We start from the raw sequence: 20067 nt of genomic DNA, 5'->3' as shown, positions 1-20067 counted from the left end.
CACGCTGCCAACTGTGTCAGAATTTTGGCCATACAGCTCCCCATTGCCCTCAATTCCAGCAGCGAGGTTATGGCCAACAACCTACTACCAACCTGTTGCAGAGCAATCTCTCCTCAACCGGTTCTGTTGATTGGTTTCCAGATACCGGTGCCAATCAACACGTCACACCTAATCTTGCCACCTTGACCGCTTCAGAACCATATCTTGGTAATGATAATTTGCATGTTGGTGATGGTAAGGGCCTTCCTATATCTCATCTTGGTCATACAAAAATATATACACCACATCGTTCTTTCACCTTATCTAATGTTCTTCATGTTCCTCCAATCACAAAACCTCTGCTCTCTATTCAGAAATTTTATCTTGATAATAATGTTTATTTTGAATTTCACCCTCGTGTGTTTTATGTCAAGGATTTCAACACCCATGAAGTCCTTCTCTCAGGTCAGAGTAAAGATGGTCTCTATGCCCTGACCAAGTCTTTCGTCACGTCAATTCCTCAAGCCTATTGGTCTCGCTGCACTTCTGCCTCTGTTGATTTATGACATCGTCGACTAGGTCATCCTACTTCACATATCTTTCAATTGTTAATCTTGAAAAATAAGATCATTTGTAACAACAAACATCTTAATTTTCAATGTCAAAGTTGTCCTTTAGAAAAATCATCGTGTTTGTCTTTAGGACCTATGGGTCACAAAACTTCTGCTCCACTTGGAATTCATTTTTAGTGATGTATGGGGCCCTGCTCCTCTTTTTTCTTCAGATGGCTATTTTTATTTTGTTATCTTTGTTGATGCTTACACTAAATATGTATGGTATTATCCTCTCATTGCCAAGTCTGATGTTTACTCTGTTTTTCATCAATTTCAAACTCTTGTCGAACGTCAATTTTCATTAAAAATAAAATCTGTTCAAACTGATTGGGGCGGTGAATACCGAAAACTATCCACATTTTTTCAAACCATTGGTATTCATCATCGTCTGATTTGTCCCCACACTCATGAACAAAATGGAACAGTAGAGCGTCGTCATAAGCATATTGTGGAAATTGGTCTTACTCTTTTAGGACAATGTAAAGCACCTTTTCGATTATGAAATTATGCTTTTGAAACCTCTGTTTATCTTATAAATCGCATGCCTACTCCTATTCTTACCCATCGCTCTTCGTTTGATTGTTTATTTCAATAGTCTCCTGATTATCATTTTTTGCGTACCTTTGGGTGTCTCTGTTTTCCTTTTCTACGTCCATATAATAATCATAAATTGGATTTTTGTTCCTCTCCATGTGTATTTTTTGGATATAGTTCCTTGCATCTTGGTTATCGATGTCTTGACATTGCATCTCATTGTATTTATATTTCCCGTCATGTCTGCTTCCATGAACATGTGTTTCCATTTGATAATTCTGAACAGATTGCAAAGGTCTCTACCATAATCCCCACCCCACCTGCTACTATCACCCTCCCAAATTTGCTAAACCACCCACCACTAGCCACCCAAACAGCCCACAACACTCCGCTTTGCCACTCCAAACAGCCACCCGACCATAGCCTCCACCCATCCCTTGGCCATCATCCCATGCTTGTTTATCTAACCCTTATGATGCAGGTTCAGATCGTTAATTGGTCTCCTCTCCTCATGGTCTTGGGGCACTTTCTAGTCCCTCCTCTGCTTCGCCTTCCCTGGCCAGCACTCTTGCAACTTCAGTCTCTACCTCTAGCCCCTCCTCTGCTACCAATCCTGTGCTTGAGGCTGCTTCTTTATCATACTCTCCCGCTGGTCTGCACCTTATGGTTGATTTGTCTTCTTATCAGCTACCACAGGTCTCCTCGCTACAACCGTCTTCCCCTGCGTCTCCACCAGCACACAACAGACATCCTATGACTCTTAGACCGCGGCAGCCGAAGATAGCTAATTTGGTTGCTTCTGCTGCCGCTACTTTTACCTCCACATGGGTATTGTATTCTCCCTCTTTTGAGCCTTTTACATTCTCTGATGCTGACCGGTATGTAGTTTGGCATAATGCTATGTGTGATGAGATTGCCACTTTACTCGAAAATCGCACTTGGTCTTTGGTTCCATTTCATCCTTCGATGAAGGTTGTTGGCAGTAGATGGGTATATCGGATCAAACGTCGTGTTGATGGTAATATTGAGCGCTATAAAGCGCGTCTTATTGCTAGAGGTTTTACCTAGCAGGAAGGTATTGATTATTCTGAAACCTTCAGTCCAATTATTAAGCAGGCCACTGTCCGATTGGTTTTCTCTATCGCGGTTTCGTGAAATTGAAAGATTCATCAGCTTGATAATCATAATGCCTTCCTCAATGGTGTTCTTACTGAAGAGGTCTACATGAAACAGCCTCCAGGTTTCATTGACTCTTCTCTTCCATCTCATGTGTGCAGATTGCACAAATCATTGTATGGTTTGAAACAGGCACCGAGAGCATGGTACACTCGTCTAAGTGATTTTTTGCTCTCCATCGGTTTCCGAGCTTCCAAGGTTGACACCTCCTTGTTTATCTTATCTGACGGTACTAATATCTTTTATCTCCTGGTGTATGTTGATGATATTCTGCTCACGGGTAGCAACTCTGCTATGCTCCATCACCTTATACAGTTACTCAGCTTTGAGTTCAAGCTTCGTGACTTAAGTGTTGTTTACTACTTTCTGGGTATTGAAGTTCAGTCTACCAGTATGGGTTTAATGCTGCGTCAACATAAATATATTCTTGACATCCTCACCCGAGATGGTATGACTTCCTGCATACCAGTTGATACTCCAGTCTCCCCTTCGAAAGTCATTTTATTACCGGATCATTCATTCTCTGATCCTACACGATTTTGTCAAATTGTTGGTGCTCTTCAATATCTTACCTTCACCCGTCCAAATATATGCTTTGCTGTTAACAGAGTATGTCAGTTTATGCATGCTCCTACAGATTCTCATTGGGCCGTTGTCAAATGTATTTTTATGCTATCTTAAAGGTACGACATCTTATGGTTTCCATATCACTCAAGGCTCCTCTTTTGCTCTACATGGCTTTACAGATGCAGATTGGGTTGGTAGTATTGATGATTGCAAGTCTAGAGGCGGCTATCTTATCTTTTGTTGCTCGCTCCTCTACTGAGGCTGAGTATAAAGCCCTTGCTGATGGTATTGCTGAAGTCATTTGGCTTCAATACTTGTTAACAGATTTGCAGGTTCCCTCAGTCTCTGCCCCTACCATTTGGTGTGACAATCTTGGTGCTACCTATCTCTCAGCAAATCCTATCTTCCATGCTCGTACTAAGCATGTTGAAGTGGATTATCACTTTGTCCGTGATCGTGTTGCCAAGAAAGAAATTCAGATTCGTTTTGTTGCCTCTCAGGATCAACTTGCTGATGTCTTCACTAAACCGCTTCCTGTTGCATCCTTTACTGCTTTTCGATTCAAGCTTCAGGTTGACCCCCCACCCTCAGCTTGAGGGGGCATATTATAGAATAGGATTCTAATATAGGATGTTGTAATCATTACAGTTACTCATGTATCTATCAGAATAGGATTCTAATATAGGATGTTGTAATCATTATAGTTACTGTAGTGTTCTACTGCCTCTATATAAATAGGAAGGTTGGCTAAGGCACAACCCAAAACATTCCATTATTCTCAACTAGCGCAAATTTGTTTAAGCAAAAAAGCATTTGAATTGAAGGACTGCCACCTATCATGATAATAATGAATAGAATTCTAAAAAAATCATGATTTACTTTCAAAGAATTGTTTGTTTTGTTTTATTATCACCATGCAAGAAAAATAAATACGGTGTGCAAAAGGATGGAAATGATTGAAAATGGAATTTTTTGGTGTAAAACACCCTTGCCCTAATTTTTTTGGCAATCCTATAGTCACAAGAATCTAGGTACAACCAGCAATGAGTTGTTTGTCGTAGCGGTCGACAAGTTGCGTACTACTTTTTTTAATTAAAAAAGATAGGGGGAATGACATGTAATCTACCATTAAAAAAAATAAAATAATGAAGGCCTAGACAAGCAAGCATAAGCTAGCACACCAACAGGCCTAGACTTTTCTTTATTTAGGCCTACACAATCATGTCAATTCAGGTCTGCTTGCTTATGTTTTTTTTTTTTTTTTTCTGGGTTTTTTATTGTATGTTGCTCTTTTTTAATTTGATCTTTTGACTTTTTTTTTTTTAAAAAATAGATATGTTTTTTCAATTTTATTCTCCCACTATTTTGTTGATTCTTGACTTCATATATTATAGAATGTATATCATGTATATCTATACATAGGAAATTAATGTAGGATTAATCCAATGTTGTAATCCCTATAGTTACTGTTGTATTCTGCCCTACATATATAAATAGGAAAGGTTAGCTAAGGTCAACCTAAGTCATTCAGTTATTCTCAACTTGGTATCAGAGCCCTAAATAAACTAAAACACTTCCTCTCCTCTCTGCAATGGATCCTTCTCAGCCGACAACCATCTCCTCCTTTGCAGCAGCACCGATTGTGCCATCCTACACTCCTGCCGCAGGACAACTTTCTTCTTCAGCCTCAGTTCTGCAGTGGCCACAACATACATATGTTGGCCATACTCTTCTCAATCCGGACAATGCTCCTCTGCTGCCGTCTTCTTCTGCTGAAGCCACGACAACCTCTGTCGTGGCAATTGTGTCCCTCTCCCACACTCATCAGGTCATCTCTCTGAAATTAACAAACACCAATTATTTATATTGGCGAATGCAGATGAAACCATATCTCTTAGGCTAAGGAGTTTTCGGCTTTGTTGATGGTTCAAACTCCTGCCCCTCTCTATATATTCTTGGTGCCGATGGTGCCTCTCTTCAAGTATCTCAATCCTTTCTTCATTGGAAACAACAGGATCAACTCATTCTAAGTGCCCTACTCTCTTTGCTATCTATAGAAGTTCTTCATCTTGTTGTTGATTGTCCAACCTCATGTTCTGTTTGGCTCACACTTGAGCAAGCTCTAGCTTCTACATCCAATTCCCGTATTATGCAACTACATGGCTCTCTTCAAGACCTTCGACAAGGTGATGATTCGGTAACTCATTTTTTGCAAAAAGCTAAGACTTTATTTGATGAGCTAGTAGCTGCTGGCCGACCTATTTCGTTAACCGATTTTAATCTATATGTGTTTCGTGGCCTTTGCGGAGAATTTAAGGACTTAGTAACAAGTCTTGTTACAAGGGCAGATCCTCTACCATATGCAGATTTGCTTAGTCATCTGCTAACTCATGAATTTATTGATGCGCACACAAAATATATATTTGCTATCCACTCGTTGTAAAATCTGATGTTTATTTTGTCTTTCATCAATTTTAAACTCTTGTCCAACGTTAATTTTCTTTAAAAATAAAATCTGTTCAAACTGATTGGGGTGGTGAGTATTGCAAACTCTCTACTTTCTTTCAGACAATTGGTATTCATCACTGTCTGATATGTTCTCATACTCACGAACAAAATGGAACAGTAGAAAGACGTCATAAGCATATTGTGGAAACTGGCCTTACTCTTCTAGGTCAATGTAAAGCTCCTTTTCATTTTTGGAATTATGCGTTTGATACTTTGGTTTATCTCATTAATCGTATGCCTACTCTTGTTCTTGATAATCAATCCCCTTTTGATTGTTTGTTTCAACGGTCTCCTGATTATCATTTTTTACGTACTTTTGGATGTCTATGTTTTCCTTTTTTGCGTCCCTAAAATAATCACAAATTGGATTTTCGGTCTTCTCCTTGTGTGTTTTTTGGCTACAGTCCCTCTCACCTTGGTTATAGATGTTTTGACATTGAATCTCATCGCGTGTATATCTCCCATCATGTCCGTTTTCATGAACATGTTTTTTCGTTTGATAAATCTGAACAGATTGCACAGGTCTCCACTCAAACCCACACACCATCTCCTATTACCATCCTCCCAAATCTAACCCACTCCCCACTGATTACCACCCAAAACAAATCCCAACCCGCCTCTGCCTCTGCCTTGCCCTCACTGCCGACTCAAACACCACAACCTCCATCTTTCCCTTGTCGCTCACCACATGCATCTTTATCTAACCATATTATTGCAGGTATAGGTTGCAGCTCAGTGTTTCCTGCTCTCCATCACGAAGTTCTTGTGAATAGTAGGAGATCCTCTGGTTCCTCTTCTGCTTCTCTTTATTCTGCCAGTAACCCGGTTTCTGCAAACTCTGCCTCTGCTGCCAACCCTCCACTTGCGGCAATTTTTTTCCCGGATTCCTCTCCTGGTCTGAATCTGGTGGTGGATCTCTAAGCCTATCCACTGCATCAGGACACCTCTGTCATGCCTCCTTTGCTTGCATCACAATTGGTGCTCAGCCAACACCCTATGATCCTTCGATCACGGCAGCCCAAAACAGCAAATATGGTGTCCTTTGTTGCAGCTAATACAGCTGCCACCCGGGTATTGATCTCTCCTTCCTTTGAACCTGTTGCCTTTTCTGATGCAGTTAAATATGTGGCTTGGCATGATGCTATGTGTGATGAGATCAAGGCCTTACGATCCAATCACACTTGGTCTCTAGTGCCCTTTCATTCATCGATGAATGTTGTGGGCAGCCGATGGGTATATCGCATCAAAGATCGTGTTGATGGCAGCATCAAAAGTTATAAAGCCCGTCTAGTTGCTAGAGGCTTTACTCAATAGGAAGACATTGATTATTCTGAAACTTTCAGCCCAGTTATTAAGCAGGCCACCGTCAGATTAGTCTTTTCCATTGCAGCTTCCTGTAATTGAAAGATTCATCAGCTTGATATTCATAATGCTTTTCTCAATAGTGTTCTTACTGAAGAGGTCTACATGAAACAACCTCCAGGTTTTGTTGATCCTACTCTTCCATCTCATGTGTGCAGGTTGCACAAGTCACTATATGGTTTAAAATAGGCACCAAGGGCATGGTACACTCGTTTGAGTGATTTTTTACTCTCTATTGGTTTCCTTGCCTCCAAGGTTGACACCTCCCTGTTTATCTTATCTGATGGCACTAATATCTTTTATCTTCTCGTCTATGTTGATGATATTCTACTTACAGGCAGCAACTTTGCCATGCTCCATCATCTAGTCTAGTTACTAAGCTCTGAATTCAAGCTTCGTGACTTAGGTGATGTTCACTACTTTCTAGGTATTGAAGTTCGGTCTATAGGTATGGGTCTAATGTTGTGCCAACAAAAATATATTCTTGACATCCTCACTCGGGCTAGTATGACTTCCTACAAACTTGTTGACACTCCAGTTTCTCCCTCCAAACTTGCTCTACAGCCGGATCATCCATTTTTTGATCCCACACGGTTTTGTCAAATTGTGGGTGCTCTTCAGTATCTTACATTCACTCGTCCAGATATCTACTTTGTTGTTAACAGAGTCTGAGAGTACATGCATGCTCCTACAGATTCCCATTGGGCTGCTGTTAAACGCATACTCCGCTATCTAAAAGGAACAGCATCTTATGGTTTTCATATCACTCGAGTTACCTCTTTTCCTCTTCATGGTTTTACAGATGTTGATTGGGCTGGGAGTATTGATGATCGCAAGTCTACGGGTGCCTATCTTGTTTTCTTTGGTCAAACACCAATTTCATAGAAATCCGGCAACCAACGTACAGTTGCTCGCTCCTCCACTGAGGCTGAGTATAAAGCCTTAGCAGATGGTACTGCTGAGGTCATGTGACTTCAATATTTGTTAACAGATCTTCAGGTTCCCTCCATCTCCTGCAACAACAACAATATAGTATCTTATAAGACATCAACAAGCTCCAGCAATACATGTAAACGTACAACGTCTGGTTAGTATGTGGAAATAGTACGATAACTGCAATTCCTTGGTTTCATACTGTTATGCTTTTTATATCATTACCAAACCGAGCATAAAAGACGGGAGCAGAAACCTATTTATTCATGAAAATAAATATGAAAGAGGTACGTAGTAATGAAGAAAACATGCCAAACATGAGGCTAGCTACAGCTTCATGTCTTCTTAATAAATGTGTTCTTCTAATTGTTGTTGTCCGTCCAGAATTGTTTCTGAAGATAGTCGACTACCTTCTTGTCCACCTGCAATTGTAATCACACCAGGGTTCTGGCTGCTTAAACTGGCTAATGCAACGACATTGGTTTTTCCCACATTGAGCTGGAAATGAATGAGTCCGACTGGGAACACAAAAACATCTCCGGGATTTAAGACCTTGGTGATTAGGCGATTATCTCCGTTAGCCAAGTTAGATGTAACAAAACCAACATAGAGGGTACTCTCCACGACCACTAGGATCTCAGTGGCACGAGGGTGAGTGTGGGGTGGGTTCAGGCCCCATATGGTGCAAAATCAATGGCGAGCCAAGGATATGCCAAGAGTGTTGAGTCCTGAATTTGAGCAACATTGACAGCAGTGACATTTGAACCAACTGGACTGGAAGTGTCCCGAGGAACGTTGAGTCCAGAAAAGAAGAAATCCTTTTCAGTAACTTGCTGTGGGCCCTTGCAGAAGTTTCCGTTCACGAACACTGCATGAGAAAGGCATTTGAAGCATGCCCATAAAAGGTCAGTCAATTAATAGAGAATGAAGATATTAAAATATATACAGGATGCATGGTATTTTCAGTGTAATATGATCATGTGACTCCTGACAAAAACTCCTGACGAAACACTTAAAAATCACATACCACCATCGGTTTCTTTAATGGCAACACAGAAGTCCTGAAGCGGACTAGGATCAGAGGCAGAGGCAAATGAGGAAGCCAAAGCCAGGACGACAAAAACTAGTAGAAACTTGAGTCCTTCCATCAGATTCTATACGGATTTTTCTTGTGGAGAGGGGTGAGTTATCTAGCGAGGATGCAAGGCCATTTATAGATTGGAGTCATTGAATTAGTCCTGTATGAAGGCGACGACGAAGACTTAGTAGGTGCTCGTTCTGTGATGTCAGTGATGAAACCAAGTCCTCAAAACATTTGACATTTTCCGTCATATGCCAATATTCTCTTTATAATACTCTTTCCATTAACTTAACAGGACTGGGTGTGCATGTCTCTTGTCACAAGGCTTCGTCAAAGAAACTCCGGTGAAAATGTGAGAGTTGGTCGAGAACTAAAGATTGTTTAGGTGACGAAAATGTTTCCCGGTCCTGGGTAGTTAATTCAATGGAAGTTTCTTATGATTGTCCTGTTGATATGGTTTTCTCGTTCCCTTCTTATGTTATAATCTATTAAGACCAGTAACCAATATATTTCCAAAAGAAAATCTAATGGTTAATTCAACCATCATCTAACAAATTGGATCGTCTCACTTGAATTTGCACAGGCTCTACTGAACTAGTAGTGTCATTCTTATTAGGTGTTTTGCATGGTTGATTAATGAAAGCGCTCCAACACTTTACTTACTCATCGAACCATTTGTTTTTTTGTTTTTAGTTCTATGACCTGGATTGCGAACACCTTTTAAAAGTCATTTGAAGCCATAAATTCTAGACACTTTCCCCAATTACCCTACATCACAAGACTCGGTCTGTGCTTTTTCTAACCCTGATTTCATTAGAGTTGATGTTTTTTTTTTCTTTTGATATTTGTTGGCATCATGCCACAAATCATGCAACCTAGTACAAAGAATTTGTTAAATATACACAAGATTAGAAAATTTAAGATTGCAATTTTAAATATAAAACTTGTTAATTTCTTGATACTTACTTAATTGCACCAACACTACAAGATTTCACAGTTTTATCGACGGACTGAATTTGTTGATATGAGATTCAAATGTCGTCGAAATTTTTTTTATCAACTAACTCATTGACGGAAAGTGTTTGTCGGCATGTCTTTCGTTGGTAATCCCACATTTCATTGCTATGTCTGTTGGGGAAAAAAATTACTGATAGTTTTACAGACGGAAAATACGTGCGAAAAAAACAAATTCCTACTAGAAATATACCGACGGATATATTCCGCCGGTGATAGTGGCATTTCCAGTAAACATGTTTCAACTCTCAGTAAAATGCCAATGGACTATATCCGTCTATGAAGACGTTGGTGATTGTGGCATTTCTAGTAAATATTTTTCAACTCTCGATAAATGTCGACAAAAGTTATCCTTCTGTCAAAGCGTTGGTGATTGTGGTATTCTTAGTTATTATAGAATGTAATTATATAGGAAATATTGTTGTCATATTCTTATGCGGTAATCTCCACCTTTACTATTGTATATTGCCCTACTCATATATATAGAAAGGGTTGGCTAACCTATTAGGTTAAGCCTTCTAATTATTCTCAACTTGGTATCAGAGCCTTCGGCTGTCAAAACTCTTTTCTCCCTTTGAAGCCGGCCCTAATTTTCTCCCCTATGGATTCTCCTCCTGCTGCCGCCGTTGCCATCTCTCCCTCCACCGGTGCTGCACCATCACCGGCCAGCCCTCTTCCTGCTGCTGGCCGAGAACAACTTCCACATGTGTCTGATTTTTCTTCTCATGATTCTGCCGTTCCTTTGCCTCTCATGGGAACACAATCTACAACAATGGTTCCTCTATCAAACAACCACCATGTTGTGTCGTTGAAACTTATGAACACAAACTATCTTTATTGGAGAATGCAGATGAAGCCATATCTCCTTGGTCAAGGTGTTTTTCACTTTGTTGACGGCTCCTTGCCGTGTCCTCCATCTTATATGATTGATGCTTCGGCTGGTTCTTCCTCTGCCATCAGCCCTTATTTTCTTTGTTGGAAGCAACAAGATCAACTTATTTTGAGTGCTCTACTCTCCTCTCTTTCCGTGGATGTGCGCATCTTGTAGTAGATTGTTCTACTTCACATTGTGTTTGGCGCACGCTTGAGAAGGCACTTGCCTCTCCATCTAATTCCCGGATCATGCAACTACATGGCTCCTTTCAAGACCTTCGGCAAGGTGATGCATCAGTTAGTATGTATATGCAGCAAGCCAAATCGTTATTTGATGAATTGGCTGCTGCTGGTCGCCCAATGTCCCTTGAAGATTTCAATCTCTATGTGTTTCGTGGACTTCGCGGTGAGTTCAAAGACTTGGTAACTAGTCTCATAACCAAGGATGAACCGCTATCATATGCTGATCTTCATAGTCATCTCCTTACCCATGAGTTTCTGCACAAGAATTCCTTTCACTCCATGGCTGTCGGTTCATCCTCTTCACCTCTGCTGTCTTTTTCTTCTCTGCCGCAGCAGCCACCATTGCTGCCAACACCTCCGATTTCTGCTTATTATGCCATGACTAATCACAGCCGAAACAGGGGACATTCTTGGGGTAATTGGCGTTCCAAAAACAACTGATTTCAGGCCCAAAACAGAGGTCACTCCGCTGCAGATTGGAGGCAAAATCAGTGGCAGAACAAGCGCACCTTTGCTGCAGATTTCTGCCCAAATCAGGGGTAGTGGTCTGGACATGTACGCTGCCAATTGTGTTCCAATCCTGGCCATTCAGCTCTTCAATGCTCTCAGTTTCGCAGCAGCACACAAAAGCCCTCTGCTCACCTTGCTATTGCGAATGATTCTACTGCAACGACTTGGTTTCCTGACACCGGCGCGAATCAACATGTGACGCCTGACCTTGCAACTCTAACTGCTTCTGCTCCTTATCTTGGTAATGATTTCTTGCATGTTGGTGATGGTAAGGCCCTTGACATATCCCATGTTGGACATACTACTTTATATTCCCCCAAACGCTTGTTTACATTAACTAATGTTCTTCGTGTGCCTCACATTACCAAATCGTTGTTATCTGTTCAGAAATTCTGTCGTGATAATCATGTTTATTTTGAATTTCATGATTCTGTGTTTTATGTGAAGGATCTCGTCACCAAGGAAGTTCTTCTTTCCGATTGGAGTCATGATGGTCTTTATGTTCTCTCCGAGTCCTCGACTACGTCAGTTCCTTAAGCTTTTTGGTCTCCTTGCATTTCCGCGACTGCCGACTTGTGGCATCGTCGTTTAGGTCATCCAACTCCTCGCATTCTAAATTTGTTAGTTTCTGATAATAAAATTATTTGTACGTCTAGACGATCTTTTACTCAATGTCAAGCATGTCCATTAGGCAAGTCATCCCGTTTTTCATTACGACCGACGGGTCACAAAACTTCTACCCCACTTGAATTAATTTTTAGTGATGTTTGGGGCCCTGCTCCAATGTTTTCTTCTGATGGTTTTCGTTATTTTGTTATCTTTGTTGATGCGCACACTAAATATATCTGGTATTATCCGCTTGTTGCGAAATCTGATGTATTTTCCACGTTTCAATGTTTTCAGACACTTGTTGAGCGTCAGTTTTCTCTTAAAATTAAATCTGTTCAAACTAATTAGGGTGGTGAATATCGCAAATTAAATAAATTCTTTCAAACAATTGGTATTCATCATCGATTAATTTGTCCTCATACTCATGAACAAAATGGCACAGTTGAACGTCGTCATAGACATATTGTCGAAACTGGCCTAACCCTTTTAGGCCAGTGTAATGCCCCATTGCGTTTTTGGAACTATGCTATGGAATCATTGGTATATCTTATTAATCGCATGCCTACTCATGTTCTTCAAAATAAATCTCCTTTTGCGTGTCTGTTTCATCGCACTCCTGATTATAACTTTCTACGCACTTTTGGGTGTCTTTGTTTTCCTTTTTTACGTCCATATCATGCTCATAAATTAGATTTTCGATCTTCTCCTTGTGTGTTGTTAGGCTATAGCTCGTCTCATCTTGGTTATCAGTGTCTTGATTTAGAGTTTGGTCGTGTCTATGTCTCCTGTCATGTTCGTTTTCATGAATGTGTCTTTCCTTTTAAAAAGTCTGAACAGGTAACAACACCCCCGGTTCCCCCCACTCCACCTACCTATCTTCCATCACTGCAACCCCCTTCCTGTTTTCAGCCTCTTCCTTCCCAACTCGGCAAAACACACAACCCACCTTCGCCCCTTGCCGCAACCCCCCAGCTTGCTCCCCTGCCTGTTGATTCAGCCGACCCTGCCTCACCTCCCCACACAGCCATACTATCACTACGTGCTTGTCTTTCCAATGATTATTGTGCAGGAACAAGTTCTGAATTGTAGGATTCAGTAGCGGCACAACCTAGCACCTCCTTGGCTTCACCTCCTAGTCTGCAACTTTATGTTGATCTCTCCTCTTGTCCTCTTCATCACATTCTAGGTACAGGTGTTGCTACTCCATGTCCAGCTGCTCCTAAACACCCCATGGTTCTTCGTCCGAGACAGCCCAAGACAGCGCTGATCACCACCACGACAACCACATCTGCTGCTTCCTTTAGTCGGGTAACTTCTCCTCCCTCGCATGAGCCACTTATTTTTCCTGATGCTAACAGATATGAGGCATGGCATAATGCTATGCGAGAGGAAATTCAGGCCTTACGCGCAAACAGAACATGGACTTTAGTGCCGTTTCATCCGTCCATGAATGTTGTTGGTAGCCGATGGGTCTACAAAATTAAACGCAAATTTGATGGTAGCATTGAGAGGTATAAGGCGCGCCTGGTTGCTAGGGGCTTCACTCAGCAAGAAGGTATTGATTACTCTGAAACTTTTAGTCCTGTTATCAAACAGGCAACAGTCCGCTTAGTGTTCTCCATTGCAGTTTCGAGTGGTTGGAAAATTCATCAGCTTGACATTCATAATGCATTTCTAAATGGAGTCTTTGATGAAGAGGTTTACATGAAACAACCTCCAGGTTTTGTTGATTCTGCACTCCCAGGTCATGTATGTCGATTGCATAAATCTCTATATGGGTTAAAACAGGCTCCGCGGGCTTGGTACACTCGTCTGAATGACTTCCTATTATCCATTGGTTTCTGTGCTTCTAAAGTGGATACCTCATTGTTTATCTTCTCGGTTGGTAGTGATATTTGTTATCTTTTGGTTTATGTTGATGATATTCTGCTTACAGGTAATAATGGAACTCTGCTACAACAACTCATTCAGCTACTGAGCTCATAATTTAAACTTCGGGATTTGGGTGATGTTCATTATTTCTTGGGTATTGAAGTGCAGTGTACTGGTCTGGGACTTATGCTTTGTCAACATAAGTATACACTTGATATCCTCACACGAGCTGGTATGTTATCCTGTAAACCAGTTGATACTCCTATTTCGACATCCAAAGCCACCATTATGCCGGATCCATTGTTTTCTGATGCTACTCGTTTTCGGCAACTTGTTGGCGCTCTCTAATATCTCACTTTCACACGCCCGGATATTTGCTTTGCTGTTAACCGGGTCTGTCAATTTATGCATGCTCCTACAGAATCCCATTGGGCTGCCGCGAAACGCATCTTGCGTTATCTCCGTGGTACGGCATCACATGGTTTACATATTACTCGCGGCTCTTCTTTTGCTTTACATGGTTTTACAGATTCAGATTGGGCAGGTAGTATTGAGGATAGAAAGTTTACAGGTGGTTATCTTGTGTTCTTTGTTCAGACGCTAATTTCGTGGAAATCGAGTAAGCAACGCACTGTTGCTCGTTCTTCGACGGAAGCTGAGTACAAAGCCTTAGCCGATGGCACAGCTGAAGTTATCTGGCTTCAGCACTTGTTAACGGATCTTCAGATTCCGACTCCTTCTGCCCCTATTATCTGGTGTGACAACCTTGGTGCCACGTATTTTTCAGCAAACCCTATATTTCATGCTCGCACAAAACATATTGAGATTGATTATCATTTTGTCCGAGATAGAGTTGCGAAGAAGGAGATTCAGATTCTTTTTATTTCCTCTCAGGATCAACTTGCCGATGTCTTCACTAAGCCACTTCCTGCTGCTTCATTTACTGCTTTTAGATTCAAGCTTCGGGTTGATCCTCCACCCTCAACTTGAGGGGGCGTATTATAGAATGTAATTATATAAGAAATATTGTAGTCATATTCTTATGTGGTAATCTCCACCTTTACTATTGTATATTGCCCTACTCATATATATAGAAAGGGTTGGCTAACCTATTAGGTTAAGCCTCCTAATTATTCTCAACTTTAGTGAATATTTTTCAACTCTTTGTAAAATGATTACGGCTACATTCCGTCGGTAGGATTTTTTTTTATTTTTTTTAAAAATTATTTTAGAATAAATAATATAAAATTATATAAATTAATTAGTAACTGATGTTTGCTGATTGGTTGTAACTTTAGATAAACAAGATCGCCCACAGAAAAATGAACCTCACGACGATGTTTGTCAGGTTGAGTTTTCGTACGATCTCTCGCAAGGACTAGTTGATGGCGTAATTCCTGAAGGACTGAATCTTTATCACGTAAATACTCATCCACAACTTGGACACGAGTAGTTCCTGGCACATAGGAAAGCACGTTTGGTGGTGAAATGCCATAAACTGCTTCAAATGGTGAAATCTTCGTGGAAGAGTGAATGGCAGTATTATAACTAAATTCTGGCCAAGGCAACCAATCCACCCACTTATGTGGTTGATCACCTGTAAAACATCTTAAATACTGCTCCAGTGTCCAATTGACTACCTCAGTTTGGCCATCCGATTGAGGATGATAACTGGAGCTCATATTGAGCTGAGTACCCTGCAGATGAAACAGAGTTTTCCAAAAAGAACTAAAAAGTACCTTGTCTCGATCGCTGACAACAGGCACAGGAATGCCATGCAGCTTGACAACATTAGCAATGAAAGATTTGGCCACAGTAATGGCCGTGAATGGATGCTTCAAAGCTACAAAATGAGCATATTTACTCAAACGATCCAGCACAACCATGATCACCGTGTTGCCCAATGAAGGAGGCAAACCTTCCACAAAATCCATAGATACCTCAGTCCATATTTTTATTGGAATAGATAAGGGCTGCAGCAGCTCTGCAGGACTTAAACAATTTGCCTTAAAACGTTGACAGGTATCACAACGCTGGAGAAATTATTTGACATGTTGTCGAAGTTTTGGCCAAAAGAAGGTACCTTGGATCCTTGCTAGAGTTATGTGGTAACCAAAATGGCTGCCAAAAGGAGAAGAGTGATGCTCTGCCAAAACTGAAGGAATTAATGGAGAAGAGGGATTCAAATATACCTTGCCACCTTTGAACCACACACCATCTTTACAAGTATACAGTTGTCATTGATGACCAGAATTCAACTTGAATAAATCAGTGTAGAAAGGGTCTTGTTAAACCTCTTGTTGCAGACGCATCCACCAATCGGGCTGAGGCAAGGAAACTGCCATAAAGTTGATCTCGTCTTTCCTAAATAAAAAATCAGCACCTTTGTTTTCAGGGCCCTTTTTGTATTCCACCACATAATCATAACTGAGGAGTTTCGAAAGCCAACGAGTTTGTGCAGAAGTTGTGATGCGTTGTTCCAAAAGAAACTTGAGACTCTTATGATCAGTCCTAACAGTGAAGGGTCACCCTAGAAGATAAGGTCGCCACTTACGGATGGCTTTGACAATGGCCAACATCTCTTTTTTCATAAGTGGAGAGTGCCAAAGATGAACCCTTCAATGCCTTACTAAAGAATGCAGTAGGTTGACCTTGTTGAATAAGAATAATGCATATTCCAGTACCATAAGCATCACATTCAATGAAGAAACACTGAGAAAAATCAGGCAATCGCAGAACAGGAGGTGAAGTCAAGGCATGTTTAAGTTTGTTGAAGGTTGTGGACTCATTTATTCCCCAACGAAATCCTTCCTTGCCTAAACAATAAGTCAATGGTGTTGCAATATTGCCAAAGCCACTGATAAATTTTCTATAATATCTTGCCAACCCCAAGAAGCCACGCACACCCTTCACTGTTGTAGGCTCGGGCCAATCAACCATTGCCTGAATCTTGGAAGGATCAACCTCGACTCCTTTCTCTGATATGACATGGCCCAAATAATTCACCTATGATACTCCAAACTAACATTTTGATTTCTTGACATACAAATTGTTACTGGACAAAATGGTTAGAACACTAATGATATGTGAAACATGTTCATCCTAATTTTTAGAGTAAATCAAAATATCATCGAAGAACATAATAATATACTTGCGAAGATATGGCCTGAACAGATCGTTCATGAGACTCTGGAAAGTAGCTAGGGCGTTAGTAAGACCAAACGACATTACTACAAATTCATAGTGTCCTTCATGCGTGTGGAAAGCTGTTTTCTGGATGTCTGACTCTTGAACCCGAATTTGGTGGTACCCCGAACGTAAATCCAGTTTTGTAAAAAACCTGGCACCATGCAGCTCATCCAAGAGCTCATCAACAATCAGAATATGGTATTTATCCTTCACTGTTATGTGATTGAGTGCCCGAAAATCTACACAAAATCGCCATGTTCCATCTACCTTTTTTACCAACAAAACAGGAGATGAAAAAGGACTGTTGCTTGGACGAACTAAACCGGATTCAAGAAGTTCTTTAACCATCTTTTCAATCTTAGTTTTTTGATAGTATGGGTACCTGTATGGATGAACACTAACAGGTTCGTTGTTGGGTTGAAGTAGAATACAGTGGTCATGTGAACGATTTGGTGGCAAAGCTGTTGGAGTGTCAAAAACATGCGAAAATTTGTCAAGAATTACTGCGAGATCACTGGAATAAGTGGCAGTGGAGTCCACATGCTCAGTCATAGTAATATGGAGAAACAACCCAGTTTGTTGCAAGTTAAAAAGGTCCTTATTGGATAACGCCTCCAACCCTGCACGACCAATTCCCTGAAACATGCGTTTGATACCCCCATCTATGAAACTCATCGTAGATTTCTGTAATCTGTTTCTATTGGACCAAAAGTCGCAAGCCATTGTACGCCTAAAACCACATGACAAGCAACAACATGTAAGAAATAAAAATCAGCAATGACCACGTGACCTTAGATGAGTAGGGAAAGAGCAAGACACCATCCGCCATAAAAAATCTTCTCACGATTAGCCACCATCACCTGAAACGTCTTATCTCGAATTTCTTGCAGCCCGAATTGAGAGACAATGGATTGGTCGATGAAATTATGTGTACTTCCTCCATCGATCAACATTGTGACATCTTTGTTCTTCAGTTTTCCTATTACACGAATGGTCTGTGGATGCTCAGTTATAGCGATGGCATGGAAAGATATCTCCGGAAAAGATTCCACAGTGGCAATGTCAACGGTGCAATCCTCATTGGTATCAGTGTCTGCTGGTGTGGAATCTTCAATCATAAACAGCTGTGGCCTTTGACAACGATGCCCTGGTATGAATTTTTCATCACAATAAAAACAAAGACCCTTCTCACGTCTTTCACGAGCTTCCTGATTGGTTATCCTCCTGAATAAGGATGGAGCAGTGTTGTTGATTGGTTTGGATGCTAGTGGTGGTCCCAAGACACCACTATTGGTGGTAGACAGAGGACGAGAAATGACTGTAGATCGAGCAAACCTCTTACCTTTCCTTTGTAGGAGATTACGTTCCTTCACCAGGCGAGCAACTCCAATGGTGTCTCCTAGAGTCTTCGCTTGTTTAGTTTTGACATCCAGACGGATATCATCCCGAAGTCCTGCAATGAAACATCCAACCAAGAATGGTTCTGGTAACCCATCCACACGATGTGATAGCCCTTCAAAAGCTTCTTGGTATGCTGCTACTGTTGTGACTTGTCTGCAACGAGTTTAAAGCTTTAGAGGATCCTCATACTCAGTTGGACCAAAACATTGGAGGAGTGCCGTGGTAAACTCAGGCCAGGTGAGTGTCCCCTTGTACTTAGTCAGCCAACGGTGCCGCTGCAAAGCTAATCTGTCCAGGTGGAAAGAAGCGAGTTACACTCTTTGCTCATTCACAATGTTCTGAAATTCAAAGAATTGCTCTGCCTTGTAAACCCATCCTGTTGGTTCATCACTACAGAATTTTGGAAACAACAGTTTGAGCTGTTGATGACTCCTGTCAAAACTAGCACTTGGAAAGGAACAAGCAAAAGTTAGTTGTCGACCCTTTTGGGAAGTTTCTCCCTTGGTGAAAGAATGGACATCTTGGATAATGGTTTGTTGATTGGAACTGTGATGTAATGACAATGCCTGTAATTCACTGATTGTGTTTTGGTGGTTTTGGAGGGAGGTGGTAACTTGATTCATGTTGTTGTTTAGGAGATCGAAACGAGACTCATGTTGGGTTTTAAGAAGATCAAATTGAGATGCATGCTGAGCCAATGCTTCAATGACCTCATTGCGAAACTCAGTATTGCTTTTGTTCCTAGTCTCCATGGAAATGAGAGGCTTTGATACCAATTGATAGGTGTAATTTATGAAAAGAAGAAGAATTGATAGAATGAGAAATAGAGAAGAGAGTTTTGCATAATTAATTCCTTTCTTCATTACACTTCAGTTGACTTTTTATAGCCAACTAATGAATGAATAAAAATAACTGATACAACGAAATGGAAATAATGGCAGAATTAATCGGTGCATGATTCCCACACACATTCTGCATACAACGAAAAGCAGGGCACTAACCCCACTAATTATTTGCATCACTTAAACACTAACTACTGTGACATGTTAGCACATGATTCACGAACATGGTGCAGACATGCATGGCGAAGGTGGACTGCGTGGTGAAGGGATCTACTGCACATATCACTATCCTTAGGGTATATGTATAAAGGAAATCCCCACAGATTCAGCAAATAATTCCTTGCCTCCTGCACATGATTGTGCAACCATCACTCAAGCCTAATATCAAGCTTGTAACGGTTGTAACGGCAAACAAATCTTCAAAGTAAATGCAGTGTAAATGCCAAGACGCAATCTTAGTTTGTTTCTAAATTCAAACCTGTAAACCTGTGTATATATAGGCTACAATTGTATTATTCAGTATGCTGTGAAATATACAATCCTGAGGTTTATCAATTAGCTCAATTCTCTAAATTCTTCTATCTTCATCATGGTATCAGAGCATGAAACCTCCAACGAGAATTCGATCCCTCAAAATCAAAATCCAATCTCAACTCCATCCTCTCCAACTGAAACACCCCTGATTGCTCTCAACATCACTTCCCAGATAAATGATAAACTTACTCCCTCTACATTTCTTCAATGGCGCGCCCAATTTGAA

At 40.9% G+C, this 20067-nt stretch overlaps 1 protein-coding gene and 1 pseudogene across 1 annotated transcript; both read right to left on the bottom strand.

Annotated features, from left to right (window-relative positions):
- Positions 1–7918: 7918 nt before the first annotated feature.
- On the bottom strand, positions 7919–8845 carry LOC140954393 (germin-like protein subfamily 1 member 16; annotated as a pseudogene).
- A 4333-nt stretch (positions 8846–13178) lies between these two features.
- LOC140954463 (uncharacterized) lies at positions 13179–19217 on the bottom strand. The gene is made up of 9 exons (XM_073404069.1): positions 18781–19217; positions 17884–18618; positions 17031–17794; positions 16430–16853; positions 16184–16302; positions 15959–16093; positions 15615–15859; positions 15204–15572; positions 13179–13325 (listed from the first exon to the last, which is right to left on the bottom strand). Exons 1-9 carry the CDS (start codon positions 19215–19217, stop codon positions 13179–13181), a joined length of 3375 nt encoding a protein of 1124 aa, XP_073260170.1.
- Between the last annotated feature and the right edge of the window lie 850 nt (positions 19218–20067).

The sequence above is a fragment of the Populus alba genome, chromosome 13 (genome assembly GCF_005239225.2).
Source record: "Populus alba chromosome 13, ASM523922v2, whole genome shotgun sequence".
Lineage (NCBI taxonomy): Eukaryota > Viridiplantae > Streptophyta > Magnoliopsida > Malpighiales > Salicaceae > Populus > Populus alba.
Note: the sequence above shows the minus strand (reverse complement) of the source record. Positions and strands in the feature narration are given on the sequence as shown.

Coding starts and splice junctions, on each gene's coding strand:
- LOC140954463 (XM_073404069.1), bottom strand. CDS start 19,217: ATGGAGACTAGGAACAAAAGCAATACTGAGTTTCGCAATGAGGTCATT. Junction 15,860..15,958: donor AACTCTAGCAAGGATCCAAG/GTACCTTCTTTT, acceptor TAAGTCCTGCAG/AGCTGCTGCAGCCCTTATCT. Junction 13,326..15,203: donor CTGACAAACATCGTCGTGAG/GTTCATTTTTCT, acceptor GGCTCATGCGAG/GGAGGAGAAGTTACCCGACT.